At 43.6% G+C, this 17788-nt stretch overlaps 1 protein-coding gene across 1 annotated transcript in view; it reads right to left on the reverse strand.

Annotated features, from left to right (window-relative positions):
- Window positions 1-14454, reverse strand: part of LOC138303650 (alpha-2-macroglobulin-like) — a 219124-nt gene extending 204670 nt beyond the window's left edge. Inside the window, 1 exon segment of the mRNA XM_069242953.1 lies at window positions 14312-14454. Coding sequence (XP_069099054.1) covers window positions 14312-14385 — 74 coding nt within the window. The 5' untranslated portion in view covers window positions 14386-14454.
- Between the last annotated feature and the right edge of the window lie 3334 nt (window positions 14455-17788).

The following is a 17788-nucleotide window of genomic DNA, read 5'->3' on the forward strand; positions in this document are numbered from 1 at the left end:
CCGAGTTCCAGTAGTTATTAAGTAGGGGTCCACAGGATTCAAAAGGTTAAGAACCACTGGTTTACCCGGTTAATGACTCAGTCATTAAGCTCGCTTGCCTCATTTCTTCAGAAAGTTTCACTATGACCTTGCAGCCTATAAAATCCCAGCAGCCCTGGGCATAGTAAGTGTGCAGCATGTTTTTTTTTATTCTACTGGTATTAATTTGGGACTAAGGACCTTACCCCCTGTAGGAGACTAGTTGAGGAGGCTAACTCGTCCCTTCTCACGCTCTCCAGCTGTGTCGGTAGACAACATTCTGAAAAGCGTGGAAGGCGCAAACCAGCTACAAAACAAACTACGTATGTATTGCTGCACCATACCCGGCAAGAGTAAAAATCCCAATAATCGTCTCACAGTGCTGTAGGCTTTCCTGTGTCTTTCTTCCAAAACACCTCTTCTAAATTTTCAGTAGTTTCTACCCATCTACTCGTTTGTCTTGCGTTTTCAACCATGTAACCACTTTACCACCCTTGAGCCCTTGCTCATAACTCCTTCTGTGTATCCTGAGTCCCCCATAGTCATCAACACAGGGATAATGATTGGGGATTCCTATAGATAACAAGTATTGGCAATGCCAATAGATCTGGCTTGCAAATGAAAGTGTCTTTTGTATCTTTGACGGGTTTAGGAATCCAGTAAGCAGGACCACTGGAATTATGTGGCAGGGGAGGGTCAAATTATGCAGCAAGGTTTAGTAAATTATGTGGCAAGAAAAGACAAATTATGCAGCATATTTTGTAATAGTAATACTTCATTATTTTGTCATTTGTACACTTGTAACACTGTCTGGACATTAGTTGCACCTCATTAGTACCAATTTAACACCCAAATATAGCAATGAAGTACAGAAAAGTGACCAGTCAACCTTTCCAAAGGCTTTCTACTGCGTAGCAACACGTATTGCTGCATTTTTACTACCTTTTAAACTGTTTGAGTGGGAACAATTTTTTTGTTAAAAAATGCAGATTATGCAACAGATGAGGGATTATGTGCCAAATCTACAATTATGCGAAACTCACACCTGCCGCATTATCGCATATTTCCAATGACCCTGCCAATAAGTCAATAAAGGTGCACTCTGATACTCACATTTTCACTCATGCAGTTATTCACTCACCCACTGACTCATTCTTTCAATCACCCTCTGACACAACTAAAATAAAACAAAAAAAACCCAACAGCATATGCAAGATAAGTGAAAATAATACAAGTAGAAAGAAGAAACAATGCTGCCATCTAAACATGACAGGTATATGCTAAAAATAATGAAACTAAACATAGCATCTAGTGTTCCTCTTGTAGTGATAATGTACATAGTATATCATTGTTTTACATTTCCAGTATGGCTGTCATATTTACAGTCAGTATGGTGGCCATCTTCGAATGTTAAAACGATGATACAATATGGACAACAGCATTCCAAAATGGTGACTGCATTAGAGGAAGTCGCCATGTGGGATGGGGTGCGCTGCAGATGAACTGAGCAGCAATCAAGCGCACTGTTATCTCTGTCTGCGGAGCTGTGGTACCCTCTTAAGAAAAATTAAATGAGAAGTGGAAAAGCAAATAGGTGGAAAAGGAACTATTAAAGGATAAAATTGAAAGCTAAAGGACTGGCCAACCAGACCGGGCCCTTAATTAAGAACACTAATTTCCAGGCAGATTTGAAAGTGTGATCAGAAAATGCCATCATTCAGAGGGCAAAAGAGCCAATGACTGACGTGTACTGAACCATTACCCCTAGCAGTTCACTGTCATGGATGGAAACAGAGTATAAATGGTACTTGATGGGGCCGGTGTGGAATATTGCTCAGGTAAAAGAAGGTCATACAGTGAGTTGGTGTCGCTATCACTACATTCTCCCCAGCAAGTGTGTGATCCACTTATGGTGTAAAATTATGTCACACCTCAATAAATCCCACAGCCCTGGGGAAGAGGGTTAGGGGCTCGATGAATGGATGGGAAAGGGGAATTGGGGAAAGGCAAACACTATGCAAAAGAAACCACAAAAATATTCATTGGGGCACTGAGCAGACAAACAAGTGGCAGAAGACAGATGACCCAAAGGCCCTCTCCGTATCTGTATGGATATGTAGTTATATGAATGGACATAAGTATTATCTGATGATTTTGAAATTCAAGATCCTGCCTGCCAGGCCTTCAAAACAATTCTAGCAAGAATTATTACAGTTCAAATATTCTATCCCTAGGATGTCTCAAAGGGGGTGACCGACAACAAAATCCCTACCAACAAAGGTTATCAGTGAGATTTCATGAAGCAAAATATCTGATTGCAAGCTTTAGCATAGTGCAAAATAAATTGCACCCATAAAGGCCTTTTGGCTGTAACATAAGTGTAAAGTGGTAAATAAATCAGGCCTCCAGCCTTTATTTAAAATTTCCATAATCAACATTAACCCTATGGCACTGGAAATGCCCTGTTATTGTGAGCCAGTCAGGCATTTAGCTGTCACCTTAACAAAACCAGACCTGCTGTACTGAGCTTAAGATTTCCCACAAAACATGCATCAGGTGTACAGTCATAAAATAGCAAATGTAAACAAAATTACAGTTGGCAAAGCCTAATACTATCTCTTCCAAGAGGGCCTAACATAGATTCTCACAGTGCAAATCTTCTTTCATGAGGGTTTTTGTTTCAGAGGAGTTAACCAATAACAAAATGCTTGCCCACTAGGTAATCTGTGAGATTCCATGTAACAAAATGCTTCTCTGCAGGCTTTCATATCAAGTAATAACAATCCACACTTAAATGGTTTGCTGTTCACATATGATTTTCACAATAAATCCACCTGTTCTATTGTCTTTACCACAACATTTTATAATAAAGTGCTTTGCAGTGTGTAGGCTTTCACCCAGCCAAAAGGTTCAATACAAGTACTCTTTGGAGGAAGCATACACCTTTATCCCAATTATATCCATATTCAGGGTAACCAAAATGTGGTTGTAGTGTAGTCCTCCCTCCAAGTAGTACTCTCAAAGCTCTTTTATTGTTAATCACAACAGACTGCACTGTCAAACCAGACATAAAAATTGAGATTCCTTTTATGAAATGTGGATATGTCTTCAAGCATCTCCTAATCCCAGAGTTTTTGTGAATTTCACCTGGGTAGTGGTTTCAGGGCCCGATTATTTCAAGGGGGCCTGATCTGACCCTGCCACATTTATTTAATACATAATTTAATCAGTCAAACAATCAGATTATTAACACACTACAATTTTTTCAAACAATTACAGGCATCATGCATAGAAAGCAGACATAAACTATACAATTCATGAATAAGAGAAACACATTTTCTAAGAAATTCTAAAACGACCAAGACCTAACTTCACATCTAAGAAGAGCACATCAGCTAAAAGATTAGCTGCTGAAGAATATGACATTTCATCATATTTGATCAATCAAAGGTTTGAAAACTATAGATGTTAAGCTAAAAACATAATGCAGTCTATCAAAATATATGTATATTTACCACTCATTACCATTCATTAGCCCCAATAAATGATGCTACTCTGAGCATGGGAAACAAGGTATTACAGCCAGCCTGAACTTGAGGATTGCTACCCTTAGCGGTCAGGCTGGATTCTGATCCATGTAAGGAAAAATCTCATCATCTCCCAAAGAATTTAAAGTTAGGGTGAGGGAGGGTTTCTCTTCTAGGTAATCCTAATCTCTTTTTCCACAAATTTTCATGGCTGAACATTTCATTGCTTGCATAGGAGGAAAAACGCCCCACTTCTGTATACAACCAAAATCATTATGCAGGTATTTGTGCAAGTTCACCTGCCTTCAAACTGACTTGACCCATGATCTCTCACTCCTTATTATGTCACTCAAACATAGGATGAAGATTTTATTTTGATGGCTAGAATCCAAAGAGTGTAAATTTAACTTTGCATGCCCCTCCTAAATCATGTCATGATATCAGCCCAGGCTCATGCTTGACCCTTCAATCACGGAGTTGGGTGTAAGATTTAATTTCTGTTTCAAACTTCTTTTCCCGATGACTTGTCGGAGGTTCTATGGTCAAAGGCCAGTAGTTCTGGACCTTACTGAATGGCCAGTGGTACTTTCCCTTTGAAAGCTAATAAAAGGGACATAGTAAATAGTTCCGATATTCACAACTAGACTTTTCTAAACTGCCCAAGGTTATCACAGAGTGGACAAATACCTGACCTAAATTTGGTGCCTAAATTAAGAAAGCAGAACATTTTAAACCAAGATATTTATATGAATGTACTCTCTCTTCAGACTGCCATGAATATATACTATATTTTTCCCAAAATCTAGACTCTTTGGGTCTGATTTAGATGTCAGCAGAGGGGTTACTCTGTCAAAACATCCCGTCCGCCGAAATCTAAATCCCTTAGGATATAATAGAATTTAGATTTCAGTGAGCAGGATATCTGTCACAGTTATGATGAAGTAATACCTACGCTGACATCTACATCAGGCCCTTTGTTTTCTCAATATGTAATGTGAGGTGATTATTAATGCATTATTCACGAACGTCCACCTACTTTCTTGGCAGACTGATCAAGAAAACATGAGACTTGGGCTCTGCCTATTCTAGGAGAAAAGGAAGCAGTTTCTTTGAATTGAATGGGTAAGTCTGTCTGGAGATAGGGCAGGGGCTAGCACACGCCCGCTTTAAGCCAATGTGTACTCAAATCCATTTAATGAGTCAGTAAGTAGGTCCACATCAACACAAGGAACTGAAATATATTCTGTAGACATATTTCAGGCAGTCAACTTTTTCCAGAGTTACTCTCTGCCAATTAGATCAAAAGCCACCCAAAAGTAGTTGAAGCCACAGCAGTCAATTCAGCCTCAATTATGGCACTGTTAAAGTCACCTCGATTAATCAGGATTGAGTCTGCCACCTCAATCACGATGCAACCAATCACGTATACAAATTCCACCTGCGAGGTGGGTGTGGCACATCCACCACAGTTCTGTCAGCTGGTCAACACACCACTGACCCGTAGCCATAACATAACTGCCTTTGAGGAATAGTCATTTCTTTGAAACCTGGAACAGGAGAGATCTACGTGAATACATCTCTGTCCCCTAGTGCTTCCTATGAACCTGCAAACTGGTAATTATAACCTGCTGGGCGTGTCTCCTGTAGTAGTACCAGTTACATCTGAGGAGAAGTGTCATCATTAAAAACAAGGCAAGGGCACATAGCTCAGACAATCCTCAATTTCAGCTACTTGGCATCTTCACACCTAAATCTGTTTAACTTGTAATTGGAGCCAGTGTTCTCAAGTGGAGATCTCTGCACAAATAAGTATGTGTTTCAGTAGTAGATGTGGCAGTGACCAGGGGGAGTGGCTGGAAATGGGGAGTACTTACAACACCCAAGGAAGGTTTAGAGAGGAGTAATAAATGGTTTAGAGAAGAGGGAGATAAGGGAGGGACATGTACATAAAGAGTACAATCATTGCTTTTCACCAACTACAATTCTAAAATTACTTCATCCCACAAGACCACAAAATATTCACATATGTACTCTATCCTAGCCTTGGAGTAAGTCTAGTAGTGGACATGGTCACGCACAGGTACTGCAACACCCTCACTTAGTAAATAATGGCTGTGGAGATTTAAAATAAAACATCATAAGAATAATGTTAAATTGAACACCGTGATTTGGCTTTAACTTTTTTTTACATTTTGTTTAGAAATATCATATTTAAAATAAATTAATATAGTCTAATTAATTATGAATCATTCAGTTGATGAGTTATGGTGCTATAATATTTTATTTTATTAGTTCTAGTTTATTAATATTTAATTTAATTAGTTTACAATTTTATTTTTCATTAAAATATGTGTTTGTATTAAATAAAACAATACATTGTATTCATGTTTCCTATATTTTGCTATAGAGACATATCTTCAATGGTTGTGGAGATCTCTCCATATGCGTAAAAAATGACTAGTGGTAATTTTACATCTATTCAGCCTTACTTTCAAATACTAGAGACATATTTTTATGCACTTAGAAGTGGAGAATAGCAAAAAAGTGCAGATTTAAACCTAGGCGCAAGAGTAAATTTACATGAGAGTAAATCTACATTTGTAAATTATCTTTCTGAAAATGACCCTTTGTAACAAATAAAAATGAATGTTCACAAATGGTGATATCTTTAAATATGAGGCAAAACATTATTTTGCAAACTTCAGAACACAAACATAAAGGCAACTCAAAAACATTATATACAATACATAAAACCTGACACCCGACATCAGTGCACATAAATATAATTCACATACACATGCAAAACAAACACATCAAAACATTCCTCTTTTCCAGTGACTTTGAGTCTATCAATGTTTTCTCCCAGCAAAATAATCATAAAGCAGAAGTTAAAAGAAAACAATATGCAAAAGCAAAAGACATAGGAGAAAACTAAAATAAGACACATGCAACATCTTAGCGAATACAAAAGAGAAAGTAAAAAAAAAAAGCCGTAAGAAAATGATCAAAGAAAGCACATGAAAAAAAGTCAATGAGATGGGGAAGGTTCAAAAAGACAGACCTACTATCTAAAAGGAAAAATAAGAGAAAGCTAAAGAAGACAAAAGAAACTGGGACAAGAAGGCACAGGAGGAAACTTGAATGAAGGCACAAATTAACACTCAAAGAAGAAATTGCAGGAACTCAAAGAATACACAAGAGAACATTCCACAGAATCAAGGGAAAAACCTCTAATAAAGAATTTGGCAAACTGCAAAAAAACAAAACTAAAACTTTTTCAAGTAAGACAACAGTAAATTTTCAAACATTACACGGTAAAGGACACAAACAAATGCACAACAACGACCTAAGCTAAAGCTCATTGTCCAAATTCCTTTCAGAGGGCCCAACCGTGATGGTTGAGGGCTTTGACTTCTGATATCTTGCGGCTTGACTTACTATAGATCATGAGCAACTGGGCCGAGTACCCCTTCTGCACTTGGCTTTCAGTGGTAGCTGTGGATGAGCAGTCAAGGCTCCCTCGGGGAAGTACAGACAGAGGTCAGTGAACATGACTGATAAATCAAAGATCACACAAAATGAACAACAAATCAATGTCCAGTCAAATACTTGCTTTCGTACAAGTAAAAGAAAGAAAAAGGGCCCCATTACGAGGCTGGCGGGCCACTCGGTGGTCTACCAGCCTTCGGGAGAGAAGACCACCGCAGACCCGGAGGTTTTCTCTCTGAGCCAAATACGTCTTTCCCACTGGACTGATGGGTTAGAACCAAGGTTCCCATCAGTCAGCCCAGTGGGAAAGGTGCAGGGGCATTGTTCCCGGGTAACAATAGGGCTGGCGGCAATGCTGCCGCATGCAGGGTGCACCAGCACCCTTGAAATGCGGAAAGCAGTGCTCTTTTCAAGGGTGCTGGGTAGGAGGCCCCCATGTGGCCCCTGGACGTGTTCTCCACCAGCCTTTTCATGGTGGGGAAACCGCCATGATAAGCCTGGCAGAGAACAAGGCTGTAATCAGCACAGTGGCACTAAGTTTAGCGCCGCAGTGGCTGACTACAACCAAGACCACTGTCAGTCCATTGGGAACAATGTTCTCTGCGGGGCTGTGGTCCTCAGGCAGATTCACCCGTCAGAGTTACAATTGAGCGGTCAGACTGCCCAGAATGCAGCGGTCAGACCGGCAACCCGAGTGCGGCGATCCTCGGACGCTACAGTCGAAATTAAGCCCTAAGTATTTTATTTCTACCTCGACACATGCAACCAATCAATCAATCAATACATTTGTGGAGCGCACTACCCACCCGTGAGGGTCTCAAGGCGCTGAGGGGTCGGGTGCTGCTACTGCTCAAATGTTTCGGAAAAGAAAATGCCAACTTTCTAAAAGTAGCATTTTCAGAATTATGATTTAAAATCCAACTTTACCATTAAAAAGGGATTTAAACTACAATTATTTAGACACCACACTTGAAACTCCTACCTGCTCCCAACTGAAGTTATCACTTATTAAATGTAATATGTTAAACCAATATTTTCCCATGGGAGAGGCAAGCCTTGCAGTTGTGAAGAATTAATTTAAGTGTTTTTCCCTACCGGGACATATAAAAGTTAAAAGCACATGTCCAACTTTTTAAATATACTGCACTGCGTAGGAGGCTGGCCTGGCTTGTAGTGGGTACCAGAGGTACATACACCTTGTGCCAGGTCCAGTTATCCCTTATTAGTGTAGAAGAGGTGTTTCTAGCAGCTTAGGCTGATAGAAGGTAGCTATGGCAAAGTAGCTTGGGCTGAACTAGGAGACATGTAAAGCTCCTACTTTACCACTGGTGTCATAGGCACAATATCATAAAACACAATAAACAGAGTTACTAAAAATAAAGGTACTTTATTTTTATGACAATATGCCAAAAGTATCTCAGTGAGTACCCTCAGTATGAGGATAAGTTATATACACAAGATATATGTACACAAACCAAAATTAGGTAAGTAATAGCAAGAAAAGTAATGCAAACAGTGTAGAATTACAAAAGATTGCAATACTGTAGGAGCACATAGGTATAGGGGCAACACAAACCACATACTCCAAAAGTGGAATGCGAACCACGAATGGACCCCAAACCTATGTGAACTTGTAGAGGGTCGCTGGGACTGTAAGAAAACAGTGAGGGTTAGAAAAATGTCCCACCCCAAGACCCTGAAAGGTAGGTGTAAAATGCACCTACTACCCCCAGAGAGCACAGAAGTCGTGATAGCGGGTTTCTGCAGGAAGAACAAACACCAGCAATGCAACAACAGTGGATTTCCGGACCTGAGTACCTGTAAGTCAAGGGGACCAAGTCCAATAGTCGCAACAGTGTCGAGAGTGGGCAGGAGCCCAGGAAATACCAGCTGAGAGTGCAAGGAAGCTGCCACTGGATGGAAGAAGCTTAGAGTTCTGCAAGAAAGAAGAGAGCTAGGGACTTCTCCTTTGGAATATGGAAATCTCACGTCACAATGAAGCTTGCAGAGGTATTCCCACGCATAAAGACTGCCAACAAGCCTTGCTAGCTGCAAGGGTTGTGTTAGAGGTTTTTGGGTGCTGCTGTGGCCCAGGAGGGACCAAGATATCACCACTTAGAGGAGGAGACAGAGGGGTTGTCAAGCAACTCAGGGAGCCCTCACAGAAGCAGGCAGCACACGCAAAAGTACCTGAACAGGCACTTAGAAGAAAAGTGAACTGGAGTCCATGCGAAGTCACAAAAGGGAGTCCCACGACGCCGGAGGACAACTCAGAAGTTTGTGCACTGCAGGATAGAGTGTCGGGGACACAGGCTTGGCTGTGCATGAAGGAAATCCTGGAAGAGTGCACAGGAGCCGGAGCAGCTGCAAATCACGCGGTACCCAGCAATGCAGTCTAGCGGGGGAGGCAAGGACTTACCTTCACAAAACTTGGACTGAAGAGTCACTGGACTGTGGGAGTCACTTGGACAGAGTTGCTGAGTTCCAGGGACCACGCTCGTAAGGATGAGAGGGGACCCAGAGGATCAGTGATGCAGTCTTTTGGTGCCTGCGTTAGCAGGGGGAAGATTCCGTTGACCCACAGGAGATTTCTTCAGAGCTTCTGGTGCAGGGTGAAGGCAGGCTACCCCCAGAGCATGCACCACCTGGAAACAGTCGAGAAAGACGGCAGGATGAGGCGCTACAATGTTGCTGGTAGTCGTCTGGCTACTTTGTTGCGGTTTTGCAGGCGTCCTGAGCGGTCAGCGGTCGATCCTTTGGTAGAAGGTGAAGAGGGAGATGCAGAGGAACTCTGGTGAGCTCTTGCATTTGTTATCTGAAGAATTCCTCAAAGCAGAGACCCTAAATAGCCAGAAAAGGAAGTTTGGCTACCTAGGAAGGAGGATTGGCTACCAAGAGAGGTATGAGCCTATCAGAAGGAGCCTCTGACGTCACCTGCTGGCACTTGCCACTCAGAGCAGTCCAGTGTGCCCCCAACACCTCTGTTTCCAAGATGGCAGAGGTCCGGGACATACTGGAGGAGCTCTGGGCATCTCCCCTGGGAGGTGCTGGTCAGGGGAGTGGTCACTCCCCTTTCCTTTGTCCAGTTTCGTGCCAGAGCAGGGCTGGGGGATCCCTGAACCGGTGTAGACTGGCTTATGCAAAAATGGGCACCATCTGTGGCCATCAAAGCATTTCCAGAGGCTGGGGGAGGCTACGGCTCCAGCCCTTCACAACTATTTCCAAAGGGAGAGGGTGTAACAACCTCTCTCAGAGGAAATCCTTTGTTCTGCCTTCCTGGGCCAGGGCTGCCTGGACCCCAGGAGGGCAGAAACCTGTCTGAGGGGTTGGCAGCAGCTGCAGTGGAGACCCCGGAAAGGCAGTTTGGCAGTACCCGGGTTCTGTGCTAGAGACCCGGGGGATCATGGAATTGTCACCCCAATACCAGAATGGTATTGGGGTGACAATTCCATGATCTTAGACATGTTACATGGCCATGTTCGGAGTTACCATTGTGACGCTATGCATAGGTAGTGACCTATGTATAGTGCACGCGTGTAATGGTGTCCCCGCACTCACAAAGTCCGGGGAATTTGCCCTGAACGATGTGGGGGCACCTGGGCTAGTGCCAGGGTGCCCACACACTAAGGGCCAGATGTAGGAAAGAAGCAAATTGAGACTTGCAATTTGCGAGTCCGTGCGACTCGCAAATTGCAAGTCGCAATTTGCTATGCAGAAAGGTGTCTCAGACACCTTCTGCGAGTCGCTATGGGGTCGCAAAGACCCACCTCATTAATATTAATGAAGTGGGTCGCAATTTGCGACCCCATAGCGACTCAGGGCACTCCCGGGGATGGAGGCCTGCTGGGAACAGCAGACCTCCATGTCGGGGACTGCTTTTCAATAAAGCAGTTTTTTTTTTCCAAGTGTAGCCCGTTTTCCTTAAAGGAAAACGAGCTGCACTTAGAAAAAAAAAATGAAACCTTTTGTTTCGGATTTTTTCAGGGCAGGTAGTGGTCCCTTGGACCACTGCCTGCTGTAAAAAAATTATTTTGGGTCCAGTCACAAAGGGGAAGGGGTCCCATGGGGACCCCTTCCCGTTTGCGAGTGGGTTACCATCCACTTCAAGTGGATGGTAACTGGGACTCCATTTGCGACCACGTACGCGGTCGCAACTGGAATTGCATACCACTGCGACTCGCAAATAGGAAGGGAACACCCCTTCCTATTTGCGACTCGGAAATGCATTTTGCGAGTCGGTTCCGACTCGCAAAATGCATTTCTACATAGCAAACACGCATTTGCGACTCGCAAACGGCGATTTTCGCCGTTTGCGAGTCGCAAAGTGTTTGCTACATCTGGCCCTAAGTAACTTTGCACCCAACCTTCACCAGGTGAACCTTAGACATATAGGTGACTTATAAGTTACTTATGTGCAGTGGTAAATGACTGTGAAATAACGTGAACATTATTTCACGCAGGCTGCAGTTGCAGGCCTGTTTAAGAATTGTCAGAGCTCCCTATGGGTGGCAAAAGAAATACCCTGGTACCTCATTAACATATACAAGGGAATTATATGGGTGTACCAGTATGCCAATGTGAATTGGTAAATTTAGTCACTAGCCTGTTAGTGACAAATTTGGAAAGCAGAGTGAGCATAACCACTGACGTTCTGGTTAGCAGAGCCTCAGTGAGACAATTAGTCATCACACAGGGAACACATACAGGGCACATACTTATGAGCACTGGGGCCCTGCCTGGCAGGGTCCCAGTGACACATAGACTAAAACAACATGTATACAGTGAAATATGGGGGTAACATGCCAGGCAAGATGGTACTTTCCTACAGCGCTTGAAGACTGCAATGTATGGCAAGGACTATAGAGACTATAGTGACTGCACAACTGTCCACCAAACCCCAGAAAATGTTGTGTTGCATGCTTGTAGAAAACCACAATATGCCCACCATACTCTGATACAACCAATCACACCATTTTCTTCTCAGCAGACACTCATCCACCTAATAATGCCCCATTATGCCAAAAACACCCTTTCCACCCTATCATACCTAATTCAGCCGGCCATACACACAAGTACCTGGTGATACCCTATTTAGACCAGAATATGATCACACAACCTACCACACATTATCAACAGAGTACATGCTCAAAACTGCCTTCATACATAAGTCAGCGCAGCACACCCTCAACCACTGCCTTATCACAATCAGTCTAGCAAATGCTCATACGTGCTAACACACGTGTCCCAGCTACACGGGAAGCCATCTATCACACCTCACAAGCTCTACACATCCTATGCTTGCCACATTCCTTCATCTCTTCGGGTCCTAGCCATACACTCACACTGCTCATCACACGTCAACTCATCAGATGTGTTCTACCTTTCTATAAAGTGTTGCAACAGCTGCTCCCTACCTACCAAGCTACTAACCCTCATACACATGTCCAGTTGTCTATGAAACAGACAAAGGCTCAGATGCCATGACCATGAACCCAGGCACTATATCAACCCCCTACAGTCACAACAATGGGACCTGACATCTATCACTCCCCAAAGGAACCACATCAGCAGCCCCATCTGCACAACCATCAAAAAACAATATAACCCAGGTCCGAGCTGGCCATAGGGCAATCAGGCAGCATCCAATGGGCTGGTGTTATAGGTCCGTGTGTGAGCCATGTTTGGCCCTGTTTAATGGCCTGCTGGGTAAGCGTTGACTGTTATTTTCCTTTGCTATTAAAAGTGACATTGCCTGCAGCAAGTTCAACCCCATGCAGTCTTTCATACCTTGCATAACACTTATACAGCATGGCTTTTAAGTTCAAAACTGCCACAGTTTGCAAACATGGGCCACTTTTAAGCTATCCAATTCACTAATGGGGGGGCACCTTTGTTTTGGTTTCGGGCCTATTTTCTTCCCCAGTTAGACCTTGTTTTAACCCACACCACCACCTGCTGACACCCCACCCCACACCCCAAAACACAAGAAAATAGGTCTTCAATCTTGTGTTTGTAGTTACAAAGCATGGCAAGCAGGCACTCGTCTCACCACCACAGCCAAACACCAAGAAACAATAAGAGAACTCCCATATGTGCACCATATCAAATGCATGTAAAATACGCCATCTTACTACATCAACACAACAAGACACACCCCTAACAATATTGGCACCTTCTTCCCATGAGCAACAGATCATCTCCATCCAACAACCCATCTCTCCTTTGTGTTTCTTTCAATACTTTCACACTCGGCACATTAACCTACTCCCCATCCAGTGCCTGCGCGTCATCTGCCTCCTGCAGCACCTCTTCCCCAATGTGTCATCCTTGCAGGTGCACATATCAGTGCTCGCCCATGGTCCAACACACATGCTTCACAGCCACTGCCAACATACTGCTCTTAACACGCTAGTATACCACAATCTGGGTGTTCATTCTACCACATGAAGCCACCAGCTTAGAGGCTCTGCAATATACCAACATACTCCAGCCAAAAGGTAGATAAACACCAGCATCACACAGTCACCCTCAGTAAAATCCCTGCATCACAATACCAGTCATACAATAGCACCAGGTGCATCCACCACCAGGGACCACATGGACAACATTGTCCTACACCTAAATCCACAATAGCTGTGTAAACCTCTCTGTCTCCCTAACCCCATCACGGCTCATTCTTCCATTGTACCTTTGCTGCTGCTGTTAGGTTTCTGCTCAGTCCCCGAACGCCACTGTGGCCAGCACGTTGTTAGCTCACCAGAAATCAGTGTCTTATTCTGATTTGTGGACAGCGATACCCAGTGAAGAACAAGGACAACCAGAGGGCTATGAATTGCCACACTCAACACAAAATCACCGAAATCCACCCCTGCGTACAATCTACAGCTGCCGGTACACTACACACTTTCTATCCACTCCATCACCAGAGCACCCAGCCCAAGCCACACCTTTGGAGTCATCACTGTCATTGTTCAGTCATTCCCTTGTCTCCTGGACGTCAGCCAGGCTTCCAGAAGGAAGTGCCACAGAAAACAGAATTCACAGGCTAAAGGCAAAGAAGAATCCAGACAAGAGATCCTAAGAGACAGAGACACAGGAGAGTCCCAAAACGACAAAGTAAGAAATGTGAAAAATGGCAGTAGAGAAAACTCAGCAGTGCCAAAGGAGAAAGTTCAAAGTTTTCAAACCGAAAACTGGAGGATAAAACACCAGAGCCCAAAAAAACGAAGATGTAAGAGGAAGCTTATGAGAGGATGAGCTATAAAGTGGAAACTCACGGTGTTGCTCCGGATCCGGTGAGCAGGTTTAGCAGCAGCAGGCAGGGAAGGATGCCCGGTACCCAGGCCTTCATGGTGGCAGAAGAGGCAGCCAGACTGAGCCCTGGCCGGAGCCGGCCCTGATATACTGCCCAGACTCCCACACTCGCCCACAGGGGCAAACACCAGGCCAGGCAGGAGGTGAAGGCGGCAGGAAGAGGGGAAGAGCTGGTAAATATTGACCAAGCCCCTGATTGGCCATTCCCAAGGACTTTGCAGGGCGATTTCAACAGAGTCAACAAGAGTCTGTCGTCTGATGACCCTTTCATGGGAAGGGTCACCAGGTGAGGGCCAGAAAGCGGGTCCCTGGTAGATGCCTTTGGCTAGCTTTGCAACTCTGTTGAAATAGATGCTGTGCAGGCGTGCAGTAATAATGTTATCAACAGCATGGTAAAGGTGTACCTTAGGGTGTGTTGTAGCTGTTCGTAAACTACGCATTGTCTGTCAAAACGTGAGAATACAAACCTACAGCCACCAGAGGCCTTCACCCAAGTGTACAGGCCCCATCTAATCCGTAGTCATACATGTTTATTCTGAATATTTTATTAGAACATCATAACACATTAATGCAGTGCAAAACACGAGGCCTTTTAATGCCACTTACTTCACGTAAGGCAGAGTTTTCCAATGAAGATGTTTCCCGGTAGTGAGTTCTCGTTGCCTTTGTGATGGACCCTGCCCTGGCCTAGGGCAGGATTACAGGGTTTCATGCATTCTCACTGTGGACGTCAGCCATATTTTTTTAACAATATTCTATCACAAAGCCTTAGCATCCTTCACATAAGATGAAAGGAGGAAACAGAGGGAGTTGTGGTAATCCACCATGACTGTGTAGATTGCACTGTGACCTACAAGCTGGTTTTCACCCATACTCAAGTTTGTGAATACACCGTGCTCAATTACCCAAAGCTAGTCTTTTCTTCTGCGTGAAGTAAAGCACTTACCTCTGTAGTACTACATTTTCACCAACTAACAGAGGGTAGAGTGGATGGGAGAGGGCATGGGAGGAGCCACAGTGGAACATTCTGCATGGACCTGTAAATCGTCAACCACCAGTTTCCAATGAATGATGCCATGGGGAATTCTCACCAGCGTTCAAACTGAGTCTGACTGCAGCAAAGAATTAAAAATCTGCACAAGATTCTGCCTTAAGGTAAAGAAAAGGAACTTCATGTTTCTCAACCCGTTGGTTTCCTTTTGAGGAGAGTATCTAGGTTCATATTCACCATCATACGACATTGCATCAGTGGCCACATAACCGATGTAAGCTCTCTCTTCATTAAAGTTCTGCCATTTGGTTGGCCCAGAGAAATGTAAAAAGGAGATTGGTGGAATGCATGAATTAATCTTAGATGTCAGTAATTACTGTAGAATGCATTCATTCATTATGTTTTTGCCCGCCGTGCCTCTCTAGACAGGGAGCAACCATATGCTAGTGAGCATCAGTCCTGCTCCAATGAAGGAAGAGCAGTGCAGCTGCCAGGCAAGGTCCCTTCTGAATTAAAACACAAGCAGCCTCGGTTCAGCCTTGTAGGTCCTCTTCAGAGAGGTGCAGCTTGAGTCCCATGGCACATGGAAAGCAAAATCAAGTCGGGGGCCTTTTGTTGCACTCCAGGTATCTCAATGACAAAAGCAACAACAAGTCACTGGTCTGTCCCTTTTTGTTTTGTGGGCCAATGCAGATAGAGACCAATCATACTGAATCAGCATCACATGACAGACCCGTCTTGGTCAATCCAAACAGCTTTGTCACCTCAGTTATAAATGGAAGGAAAAGCAACTCCAGATGGGTTTCAGCCTTGTTGGGCGCTGTATTAGTAAGGTGTAGCTTAAATTCTATTGGTCAGTAAGCCTTGGACCTCGCCTGGGCATATGCTTTGTGTTTACAAACAATACTTTCAGCTCCTGGGTTGCACCAAGTGCTTTTGAGCTGTATTGTCAAAGGATAACTGGGATTCTGTTCACCTTGCTTGCTAAGATGTCATAAAAGCCCATCATATTTTGTAGTGGGGTACTAAAATTGCTTGAAGGTGCAAACCCAAGCCATGTCAGCAGTGCTTAATTTGTGCTTGTTGTTTCCAGTGCTGAGCACCAGCACTTATTTTTGAGGACCGAGGCTTATTCTTGTGCCTCAAGCATTTGCTGCAAGCAAAAGACACACATGGGAAAGACGGATGAAGGGAAAAATGAAAAAGCGTCACAAAGGGAGAAAGCAGAAAGCTGCAAGAGTGAGCTGAAGGGGCAGGGAGTGGGTTTTTATGGATTGAAGAGGCCCGAGATGGCCTCAGCATTACTTTTCCTGAGTATTCCTTGTTCACACATTTAATTGCAGCAGCCACGTGTTTGAGGATGGCTTTGAGCACCGGCACTTTTTTATTTACAAATTAAACACTGCATGTCAGCATCCCCTTCACTTGATGCCCCCTGCCATTTGCGACCTCTTGCTCAGAATTCTGTGAAAGTCCACTCACCATTCTGTGTGACTAGATTATGGGCCTGATTACAACTTTGGAGGAGGTATTAATCTGTCCCAAATGTGACGGATATACCACCAGCCGTATTACGAGTTCCATAGGATATAATGGACTCGTAATACGGCTGGTGGTATATCCGTCACATTTGGGACCGATTAACACCTTCCTCCAAAGTTGTAATCAGGTCCTATATGCTCAAGATAGAGGAAATTAAAACAATCAGTGGTAGGTCTGGGATGCTTCTGAAAAAGGATAAGCAATTTGTTCCTACCTACTGTTCATATAAAAAAGTTATCGAATAACCCTAGTGCGCATTTAATTCAACATGAGAATTGACTCTGCAAGCAGAGGCTGGTATCACTTAGTTCTACACACTGAAGCACAGACGTTTGACAGACTAACTACCACTTTATCAATGTATCAGACAATAAAGCCCTGCTTGCCCATTTCACGCTTCTCCCGAAACCTACAAGCCTTAAAATAGAGCCAACCTGTTCTCCTGACTTTAGGCTGACTCCGGACCAGCTCTATTGGCCTTTCAAATTTATCTGCCTGCGCTCCTGAGTTTGCATTGGCTCTGTTGCAGCCCTAGCAGCATTTTAGAAGCAAGGACATTCTATTCAGATTGATCCTTTCAAGACTTATTTCTAATTGTGCAAGTGACCTTAATCCTATTGTAATGGGGATGTTTGTTGGTTCACGTACACCAAAAGTATTTGATACAGTAGATGACACGGAGGCTGTTCGAAATAATGAAGTGAGGATCAAATGGAGTGGGATTAATACTTTCAGAGTTCTTGTCTGCTTTTATTAGGAGGAAATTATAAAGCTTTTATCACGTGTTTATAGGAGAATGCAAGATATACCGGTGTTAGGTTCTCCTTGGATGGCATTCTCGGTGCAACTAAGGCTTTGCTGGTGAGTACTATGACTGAAAATAAGAGTAAACATCATGGTTGACTTT

This window comes from Pleurodeles waltl, chromosome 7 (genome assembly GCF_031143425.1).
Source record: "Pleurodeles waltl isolate 20211129_DDA chromosome 7, aPleWal1.hap1.20221129, whole genome shotgun sequence".
In the NCBI taxonomy this organism is placed as follows: domain Eukaryota; kingdom Metazoa; phylum Chordata; class Amphibia; order Caudata; family Salamandridae; genus Pleurodeles; species Pleurodeles waltl.